The sequence below is a fragment of the Physeter macrocephalus genome, chromosome 18 (genome assembly GCF_002837175.3).
Source record: "Physeter macrocephalus isolate SW-GA chromosome 18, ASM283717v5, whole genome shotgun sequence".
Lineage (NCBI taxonomy): Eukaryota > Metazoa > Chordata > Mammalia > Artiodactyla > Physeteridae > Physeter > Physeter macrocephalus.
Window position 1 is genome coordinate 95,179,586 of NC_041231.1, and position 10,722 is coordinate 95,190,307.

Consider the following 10,722-nt stretch of genomic DNA (forward strand, 5'->3'; position numbering starts at 1 on the left):
GATCTTCCCGGACCGGGGCACGAACCCGTGTCCCCTGCATCGGCAGGCGGACTCTCAACCACTGTGCCACCAGGGAAGCCCTGTTTAGTATTTTGACATTTAACTAATAATAGGCTTTCTTTGATGGATTTACTATAAAATTATTTTGTAAAGCATTGTTTATGAAAACCATAAATCATGGCTCATGGTTTTCATGAAATTATAAACCATGGTTCATGGTTTATGAAATTTTACAATAAGAAAGGGCATTAAGGACACTGTTAAGGTTTCTATAAACAAATTGAAAATATTCACACGTTTTAAATGTAAAAAAAAAAAAACACTTTAAAAACTGATATAGTAATAGCAAATGTATTTGCTGTTAAGACCAAAATAAAGCCTAGATTGATCATGTAAGCACCCTAGTTATGAACTGTTCAACACAGTTTAGTGTTTTGGGGGAAAATAACAGAGATGCAGAAAATGCCTAAGAAACAAAACTTTTAGTTCAGATATACCTCAGCACAGCTAACTGGGCCATCTAACAAAAGCACATACACACACTTAAAGCTCTACAACTATGCAATCGAAGAATAAATTAAAATGGCAATACACAAAGTGTTACTTAACATTTCCCTCAAAAACATCATCCCTGGCAGGCCCCAAATGAGCTGCTGGCCCACAGAAGCGAAGAACTTGGAATAATGTCTGGAAATGCTACTCTTCCTTGTTACAGAGAAGAGTCCCTAAGGGGAAAACTGGTAAGTATTTCACAGGCTACTAGTATTTAATCATGAAATGCTATTATTTAATTCCTTGATGCTTCAAAAGTTAAGTTATGGAACAATATAATATAAGGAAACTAGTATGTGAATATCCTGTATATAAAGAGAAGTTATATTTAGAACACTGAAAAGCACTAATACTTCATGCTGTGCACATACTGGGAATATTGTTTTACAGTAAATATGCAAGTTTGATAGGACTGCTTTTCCCCACATATTTGTGGTTTGATTTAGGGCACTGAAAACACTTGCACATGAGTTTCAATGTAAATTTACAGTGAAAACTTACCCTCCCCACCAACCCCATTAAAAGCAATCACTAACTTACCTTTTTCTTTAAAAAAAAAAAAAAAAAAAAAATAGGATAAGATAGCAATATGACTTAATACTTTTTCATCATCATGCAAAAAATCTGTCCCCAAATACATGTTTAGGCATTAAGAATAGTTATAAAGTTATTACATCATTCCTGCAGTAAACTGCAGTACAGATTTTAAAATTTCAAGTCAGGGAACTGCTAGGCCGGCCTCACTTTCCCCTCTCTCTCTTGCAGCTAACTCACCAGCTCCTGGGATGGGCGCTAAGTGGCTTATCAAATGTGTGTCCCCACTCCCTCCCCCCAAAAAGCAAAGACAAAAGCTTCCTCAAGAAGTGTTAACTAAGAGATGAGTGTGTTCACAAAACACAACTGGACATTTTCCATCATTTTGGGATAAACCAAAATAAGTTTTTAAAGTTTCATTTGGAGATTTCAAAGCTGAAAATGCTTTCAGCAAGTTCTAATACCCTAGATCTTAAGTATATACTGTCCGTTATTGATTATGACACCACTTGCCTTCGGTTCAATCTAAAAATTTTAACACTTAACAGGTTTTTCTTCTGGAAAAGTTCTTTGACATTCAAGTAAAATCACTACTTTCAGCATAGTCACCTGCATCACAATGGAGCAACTGCTTTAATTTCTAAATCATCAGTTAATGTAACCCAGGGATACTGATGGTCTTGATATATAATTTAGTCTTGTCATTATTCCAGAGAGTATGGAATTCAGGGCTTTTTGGGGCATCATCTGACCCCATTTCTTTTTACCACAATGGTTCCTGCTACAATGTCATAGGCTGTTCGATTATGCTGAAAAAACAGCAGTGTGATGAAAGCAGGGAAAAAAGAAGCAATAGAAAAATTCTTGATCAAAGCTCGTATAGTGGACCTAAAAAATTAAAGCAAAAAAAAAAAAACCAGATAAGTTGTATACCAATTACATGTAGATTAATAGTATTCTATGAAGTTCAAGATGTATTTAAAACATATTCAAAGTATAATTAACAGAGTTTTAACCTTTGATAACTGAATTACTTTCAAGTAGCAAAGTATGATCAAACGACCTGGGCTAGTCCTAAAGACTTCGTAACATAAAAGTTAGACTAGAACTTGCACATGAAAAGCAATAATATGTCTTAGAATGTGAACTAAAAGTTTACAGTAGTTTCTAGTATTTTGACAGAAGACTAGAATAACTATTCCCTTTACTTAACCCTTTCTATAGTCACATTACTTTTAGTACCTCTATACTTTTAGTGTGTTTTCACGATCTTCTAAACTGAGTACACTTAACACAGTCCCATTTTCTACCTTCTAGGAAGAGCACCAGCATTTCAATCAGATCTCTTCTTTCTTTGTGGGCTTCTGTGATTAAGGAAAGCTTTAAAAAGCTTTCAACAGTAGCTCAGAAGGGGGAATTGTCCTACTAACATTAGATTTCTGCCTTTCAGTGCACTGAACGGTTATAGGATAACACAGCAGCTGAGTGTGCGCTCTGAATCCAGACTGCTTGGTTTCAGATTCATTTTCTACCAACTACTAGTTGTGTTACACATCTGTAATAAGAGGGTTATAGTACCTATCTTAAATTAGTTACTACATATGCAATGTTTTTAAAACAGTTCCTGGTTAATGAGGTGCTCAATAAATATTAGCCCTTATTGACGCTCATTAAAGGTAATAGCCAGGGCTTCCCTGGTGGTGCAGTGGTTGACAGTCCGCCTGCCGATGCAGGGGACACGGGTTCGTGCCCCGGTCTGGGAGGATCCCACATGCCGCGGAGCGCCTGGGCCCGTGAGCTATGGCCGCTGAGCCTAGGCGTCTGGAGCCTGCGCTCCGCAACAGGAGAGGGAGCCTGTGCTCCGCAACGGGAGAGGCCACAACAGTGAGAGGCCCCCGAACAGCAAAAAAAAAAAAAAAAAAAAAAAAAAAAAAAAAAAAGTAATAGCCAGGATTATTAGAATCACAAAAATGTAAGGAAATTTTAAAGATGTGAGCAAATTCAAGGCTTTTTCTAGTCTCTTGTTTAAACAACCCAACTTTGAATCATTCTGGCAGCAATTCCAGCCAGTATCCTGTTTTGCTCAACTGATTACCACCTACTCACCTCCACAACTTCCATTATCACTATCTGTACCTTCCCCCAGAGCCAGATGCCAACAGCTAGCCATGAGTACTGGAAGTATTACAAGCTCTATCACTTAGGAGCAGGATGCACGCATGTATAGCTGTCAAAATTCTTATTGCCTATTCAAGATGGGATAATGACAGGTATTACCAAATGGAAGCTTCAAGGCAGAGCAGTAACTAAACTCCAATATCCACAGATCTAGAGAATAATAAAGCTAGGCCTGGAGCACTGATATAGAGAGCAGCCATGCCCAAATCCTCCTCTCATTGAGACCTACAGTTCATAAAATGCTTACCTTTGAAGATGTATACTGAAGGAGGAATCTATAATCATTGAAAACATTCAAACTTTGTTTTAAACTTAATAAATGTAAGCCTATTATATGCCATGAAGAACCAACATCCTAAAAATACTTTTATCAAATGGTATAACTTATGAAAATAATTTTTAAGTAATCAATACAATTCATAAGTACATAATACATTAAGCTTAAAAAAAGAACTTACGTTGTAATGCTAACATTTGAGGAAGGAATCACTAAAACCCGACTTGGTGCAATAAGCACTGATGTATCACATGTCACAACTCGAAGCCCTAGCAGGAACTTCCCTGGGGTGGCTCCACCTGCTCCCCAAATGCAAATTATCTAAGGAAAGAAGGATAATTTTGAAATAATTTACTGGCTCAACTATACCAATTTTAAAGGTAAATTTTCCTGCCATATGATTCATGTTTTAAATTTTTCAAGTTGGAAGAATTTCATAGAATGCTTAAGGGTTAACCTTTTTAATGCATTTCTGCAGGTCTCTAACTAATCTTCAATACCACAAGATATCTACTGTAATATTTCTCTATGACCCATTATATTTTTTAGCAAGTTGCTTCTATGGAAAGATGCATTTCAAGTTCCACAACCAACTTACAATATATTTTTGGACAACAAGACTGAAATGTATTACAAAGAAACTGAAAAATGTCTCCATTCCGAAAGTTTTAACTTGGAAAGTATTATGTTAAAGGAAATTTAGAAAAAAATAAAGACATTTGACAAATACATGATTAAAAAAAAAATTTCCACTACTTTTTTGTCTTGGGCTGATAATCTAAATTTAGATTATTCAATACTAATATTTGCTGAAGTCAGTAGCTTACCTCATAAAAACAAACTAATAATCTGTATATAAGCGCCACAACCATCATTTTCTGCAAGTCTTCCATTGATGTGTCTTCATCTATTTCTTCTATTATATAATGCATAGCAAACTTAGAGATATCCCTACAAAAAAATAGTTTTTGGTTACAAAGAATTAGTTACCAGAGCAGTTGCATTGATTTTTTTCATTAGTGTAAATCAAAAACTTTAATTGAAATTATAAACTAATCTTTAGGTTTCCAACTGTCAAGTTTCACAAAACATTCATGAGCTTATTCAACAAATAAGTACTACCGTGAGCAGGCGCTGTACTAGTCCTGGGGATAAAATGGCAAGTGAATTCAACATGGTCTCTGCTTTCACAGAGTTTCTAACCCAGCAGGTAAAGCAGAATAAATAATAATGAAGTGGGAAATGGGCTATAAAAGAGAATCATTGGGTACTTGGAGACACGTACCAGGCACACTTAACTTAGTGGAGGCTTCCCAAAAATGACGTTTAAGGTGAGATCTGAAGGATGAAGAGAGGTTGGCCAGACTAAGAAGGGAGAAATTTCAGAGAGGGGTTAACAAGAGAGAAAGCCTTTAAGCAAGAGTATGATGGAAGCTGTAGGCAGTTCAGTGTGGGGCTCAAATAACTAAGTGTGAGAGGTGAGTGATTAAGAAATAAGGGTATCTGTTAAAATATATGAGGACATTAATAAGACTTACCCTGATGGCAATGAGAAACTACTGAAGGATTTTAAGGCAGGAGAGTGGCAGAATCAGAATTTATGATCTCTTTGGTTTTCTATCAGAGACTGAATTGAGATAAAACAGGAGACAGTAAACTGAGATACCAGTTAGAAGACTTGTGTTATAAGCCAAGCAAGTGATGGCAGTGACTGGACTAGGGAGAAGCAATAATGAAAAATGAAATTCTGACAGTGAAAAGGAAATGGTATGGGTTGAAGGTTATTCAAGAGACTGAACAGAAAGGAGTCAGTTGGTACTTGATTGGATGTGTAGGGCGTAAGGGAGGGAGAGACAGGGAAGAATCATAGTACATTCAGGCTCCTGGCAGGGGCCCTGAAATTTAATTACCAGGGTCTGAACTTGACTGTCACTTACTGCCTTTGTAAATTCTGGGCTTAACTTATTGTAAGCCCAAATTTCAATCTCTATAAAATGGAGATATTAACCTCTACTTTATAATGGTGGCAAGATTAAGAATCCATACAAAGCCTAGCACACAGAAAGTGCTTAGCAAGTGATAACTGCTATTATGATTGTTAATCTGAAGGGAAGATTATTCAAATAAATAGCTCACTTTGCAGTTCACTTGGAACTTGCCTGACAGTATACGCAACCCCATTTGGAAATGCCATCTAGCTGATTATTAATAGTTCATCTACCAAAACCTCTTTATGCCTTTGTGTTTAGATACTCCACTCTGAAAACGATTTTAAGAGAAAAATTTGCAACTGGCCTAAGAAAATAGTGAATAAAATCAAACCAGGGTTGGAGGTTCCTTTCACCTACTTTTGATAGGTGAAATTCCCCACATCTTGCAAAATTTATTAAGTGTTTTTCTCTCTTTTGTAGTTATTTCTTAAAACCAACAAGAAAGCAAATCTGACAAAGCTCCTATAAAGAAATCATTGACACTGGCACACAGATTATCCATATAGTCACTTGCAGGCATGAAAAAAAGTTAAAGCAAGATCTCGACAGTAGACATTAAAGCCCTTCTGCAAATGGCCTTAACTTACTTTATTCCACTGAGGTGCATAATGCTTAAGACAATGGTTGCTTTTATAAAGAAGAGAATAAAGAAATCCACCATCTCTGCCATGAATCTGTGGGCCAAGGATGGAATAACATACTCTCTACCTGTAAATTAAAACAAAAAAAAGAAAAAAGTTAGGAAAACTAATCGTTGCACATAGGCCTTGGAACCCAAGCTAGGTAATGAATGTAAAGTCAAGGTACAACTTGCTGATAAAAAAATTTTATAACTGCAACAATTATTGGTATTGACTTCAATAGGGCATGTTATTAAAACAGCAACGCTACTTCACTGTTTACTGAGCAGTTTAAAGCTTGTTTTCACCCCCTTAATGTTTAGAAATGATTTCACAGATAAATTTCATTATTTCAAGTCCTCAATACATTTCACTAGGGATTCAAATAAGGAGACTCCAGGTGATTAGAAGCCTATGACACAAAATTAAACTTTTTTTTAAGCAAAATATCAAGGTTAAGTGTAGACGGTACGAAGTAAACCCCTGTGCCTCTCATCTTACCCCTTATTCATTTAGTTTGTCTTGCTTTCTATGTAACAAATCCACTGATTATCAAGCTGCCATCCTAAATTCTGAATCAAATTCAGGCAACTAGGTCTTGTCCCATATTATCTGTGGCTGGATAAAGTAAACAAAAAGTCTAAATAATACACCAAAAAGTAAGTGATTCAGAATATTCTAATTCCCATACAGAAGTAGACAACACACAAGATGAAGCCAAGGCCCAAAGGTTCATAATTCCATTTGCATTCATGAAAATCTCCTTTAATATCCGTCAGTTCCACTGTCCCTAATTCATAAAATCATATTAACTATAGATAATATAGTTAATACATCCATGTCTGGATTCTTTCCAGCAACACCAGTCAAAACTTCCCCTCCCCCCAAGCCGGGTTTGCCGTCTGAGTGTGAATTAAGCTTCGGATCTCACTCCACACCGTGGAGACGAAGGCTAAGAGGACGCTTTGAGGAGCAAAGACTTCTCTGCACGTGGAGACCACCAAACCGGGGAGCCAGGGAACCGATTCGAAGCGCTACGTCTAAGGGAAGGCGCACGCAGGGCCGCGCTGAACACCCTGCGAGCTGACAGACGCGCAGACGCCACGGCGAGCGCGGCAGCGGTGACAGCGGAGAGGGGCCCGCCGGCCCCGCCCCCAGGTCGCTCCCCGAAGAGCCTCTCACCTGCCTGCCGCCCGGTCTCGCTCGGGGCTCGCGAGGCGGCGGCGGGTCCTACCCTCGTCGCGGTGGTTGCCCGGGCCGGCGGCTGCACGTGAGGCGCGCGGGCTCCCGGGCCGGCGACCGGAGCCGAGGCGGTGAGGCCGGCGGAGGCCGGCGGCTCGGGCCCGGCGGCCGCGGCGCTCAGGAAGTAGAAGGGGTTGTAATAGCCCAGCTGCAGGGGCGGCGGCCCGGCGGCCGGAGCAGCGGCGGCGCCCGCGAGGTAGCTGGGAGCGGGCGGCTGGGGGCTGCAGTAGGCGGGGAAGGCGGCCAGGCCGCTGTGCCAGGTGAGGTAGCCGCAGTAGGACTGCCACAGCCACTCGTGCACCTGCCGGGAGTACTCGCGGGCGCTCAGCCGCGCCGGCTTCTCCCGCGGCGCCGCCGCCTCGGGCGCCTCGCAGCCTGCCGGCGCCTGCAGGCCCGCACCGGGGCCGGAGCCAGAGCCCGCCTCCCTGCCGTTCTCGGGCTCGCGCGGCGGCTCCGACTCCTCGGCGGCGGCCGCAGGGGGAGCGAGGCCCGGGGCTGGGGGCCGGCCCGGAGCCTGGGGTTCGGCCTGCGGCCCGTCCCGGGGCCGTGGGGCGGCGGCGGGAAGGCCTCTTCGGGAAGGAACGGGCTCGTGGTCCCCTCCGCCGTCGTCCTGCCCGGGAGGGCGGCCTCGGGCTTTCTCCGGCCCCTCCGCCATCGTCGCCTCAGCAGCACACTCGGCGGTCCTGTCACTGCGCCGTCTCACTCCCCCACTGGCCCCTCCCCAACGGCCCGGTAGCCACCGCCGCAGCCGCAGCCGCAGCCGCAGGCGTCAACAATCCGCCACCGGAAGCGGAAACCCACCCCCTCGTCGGCGTCGCCGGGGCGGAGCAAGGAGGCGGGGCGTGAGAGTGGGCCTTGGTTCTCAGAGCCTTGGGAGGCAGGAGGACTCCTCCTCGGCTGGGCGTCGTGGGCTTATCGCTTGAGGGGCCCAGGCTATCACCCGTCCCCCAGACACACACCTCTGGTGGTTTTAATGAAGTTGGAGTCCCGAGGCTTCTCCAGATAATCTCACGGGATGTGGACTCAGGCTGCTCCGGGAGAAATAGCTGATGGAGGAAGAGGATTTCAGAGAGAGGTCCCAGGGCTGGGCGCCGCCTTTTCTGTTTGGGGCCGCGACAGTTTTGGTCTCTAGGCACAGGGCTTGTTACTTGTTTCCGCCTGCGTTCATTCCAGTTAACTGGTCCTCGCCCATCTGTGCTCAAGGTGATATGAGGCATATCCCCTTAGAGGATAAGAAATTGATAACCAAACCATACTGGGATCTATCAAGATAGTATGGCTCAGCGGCAGAGGTCTTGATTGTAAGAGAAAAGAGGAGTTATGTTGATTTAAGAGCTAGACTCTGTCCTTATCCTGGAGCTGACCTGTGTCCATAATATCTTACTCTCCACTGCTGCAGACACAAGCCTACTTCAGCAAAACTGTGCCTTTCCTCAGACCCGTTGTCTCAGCCTTTGGTGCCTGCCTTTTATTTTCTGTTAAGCAAGGCCCCGTTCATATCCCAGGGCTTTGGAGCCTCCTCTGAGTACCGAAGCCCAGGCACGATTTCCCCTTCCTCTGAACTATATATGGCACCTTACATATGTATAGTTTAATACACCTTCCTATGTCCTTAAGTTGGTTAAGTGATAGGAATATATCTTTGTATCCCCAGTCCCATACAGGAGATCTACAGGGGCCAGGTATTGTGGGTTACACTTGTTAACAATGATTCCCATAATCACTCTTGACTTTGCTCTGGGAGATGAAAGTAAAAGGCTTAACTTTTGCCCTGAAGAAGCTAATGATTTGGTTAAAGGGAAGGACTTTCATGAAACACTCGAAGACCTATTTAAGACAATACCAATATAATATGAGTGCAAAATAAGGGAAAGATAATGGTGGCCTATTGCTAGAAAGGTTACCCTTACAAATGTGATTTTTAAAATCAACTCTGGGACTTCCCTGGTGGCGCAGCAGTTAAGAATTTGCTTGTCAATGCAGGGGACATGGGTTGGATCCCTGGTCCGGGAAGATCCCATATGCCACGGAGCAATGAAGCCCACGAGCCGCAACTACTGAGCCCACGAGCTGCAACTACTGAACCCGGCACTTCTAGAGGCCGTGCTCCACAACAAGAGAAGCCACCGCAATGAGAAGCCCGCGCACCACAATGAAGAGTAGCCCCTGCTCACCGCAACTAGAAAAAGCCTGCACGCAGCAACGAAGACCCAATGCAGCCGAAAAATTAAAAAAAAAAAATCAACTCTGAAAAAGTTGTAACATTTAAACATGCATTCCAAGTTTGGGTAGGGGAGGAAGGAGAAGCAGGAACAAATAAATGAAGATAGCATGGAATGAGTGTAAAATATTGTGGTTATTGGAGACACTGGTCTTTGTTTTGCATACCACTGATTAGGTAGCACCTGGCACAGTGCCACTCACATAGGAGACATTTATATTAATTAGTACTCTTGGCTGCAGTTATCAGAAATCCAATTGTAACTGATTTAAGAGAGAAAAAGTAAATGAATTTATTGACTTGCATAGAAAGTTCAGGAGTACTTTAGGTTTCAAGGATATCTAGTTATAGATAATCATAACAGCTTCAGGAATCACCTGTTTTTCTCTTTCTTTGACTTCGCTTTTGAGAAAGTAAGAGTGTTTCTGTTTCGGTGATAAACCTAATTCTAACTGGCTTAAGCAAAAATAAAATTACTGCCTTTTGTAATCAACAAATTCAGAGGTTCTACATAATATAAGAAGGTTCAACAGTACATCTAATAGGCATTCCAAAAGAGAGAAAAAGAAATAATGGCCAATAATTTTCTAGAATTGAAGGAAGATGACTCTTTACGTTGAAGAAGCACATCAAGTCTTAGGAAAATAGCATATACATATAACACATATATGATGAATATAAGCAAAGAGAAAAATAATGATCTTAAATAGCAGCAGTTAAAACGTAACCTAACTAGAAAGAAATGACATTTAGACTGGAAGCCATATTGTCAAAAGTAAAAATATGCCAAAGATAGTGGAACATATATAGTACAGAGTATATAACTATATATATAGTTATATATAAATGTAACCTGGACAACCTAGTAAATCATCACTCAAGAATGAGGATGTGATGTAATGCACCACTGCTAATCCAAACAACACCCTGATCAACCCTAGTCCCTTCCCATCATACTCAGCCAAGGACTGAAGTCTCAGGGATATAAAAAGGGAAGTATTCATGAGTCAAAAATATAAATGGGGGCTTCCCTGGTGGCGCAGTGGTTGAGAGTCCGCCTGCCGATGCAGGGGACACGGGTTCGTGCTCCAGTCCGGGAAGATCCCA

The 10,722-nt window shown here is 42.1% G+C and overlaps 1 protein-coding gene across 3 annotated transcripts; it reads right to left on the reverse strand.

Annotated features, from left to right (window-relative positions):
- Positions 1 to 1,695: 1,695 nt before the first annotated feature.
- On the reverse strand, positions 1,696 to 8,168 carry FAM8A1 (family with sequence similarity 8 member A1). Of its 3 annotated transcripts, XR_003676946.2 has the most exons (6): positions 7,335 to 8,168; positions 6,120 to 6,240; positions 4,369 to 4,492; positions 3,723 to 3,862; positions 3,193 to 3,332; positions 1,905 to 1,974 (listed from the first exon to the last, which is right to left on the reverse strand). XR_003676946.2 is itself a non-coding variant. In XM_024122072.3 (5 exons), the coding sequence occupies exons 1-5, from the start codon at positions 8,047 to 8,049 to the stop codon at positions 1,830 to 1,832; spliced, it is 1,245 nt and encodes a 414-aa protein (XP_023977840.1). In that variant the 5' UTR covers positions 8,050 to 8,162; the 3' UTR covers positions 1,696 to 1,829. The 3 variants fall into 3 exon arrangements, 2 of the variants coding, with proteins under 2 accessions (XP_023977840.1, XP_028335189.1); XM_024122072.3 differs by lacking the exon at positions 3,193 to 3,332 and having other exon boundaries at positions 1,696 to 1,974; positions 7,335 to 8,162; XM_028479388.2 differs by lacking the exon at positions 1,905 to 1,974 and having other exon boundaries at positions 3,010 to 3,332.
- Positions 8,169 to 10,722: the final 2,554 nt, after the last annotated feature.

Excerpts from the sequence above, each read along its gene's own strand:
- FAM8A1 (XM_024122072.3), bottom strand. The coding sequence starts at position 8,049 with ATGGCGGAGGGGCCGGAGAAAGCCCGAGGCCGCCCTCCCGGGCAGGAC. Across the intron at positions 6,241-7,334 it reads CGAGACCGGGCGGCAGGCAG|GTAGAGAGTATGTTATTCCA; the intron begins GTGAGAGGCTCT and ends TTTAATTTACAG. Across the intron at positions 3,863-4,368 it reads TATTAGTTTGTTTTTATGAG|ATAATTTGCATTTGGGGAGC; the intron begins GTAAGCTACTGA and ends TTCTTTCCTTAG.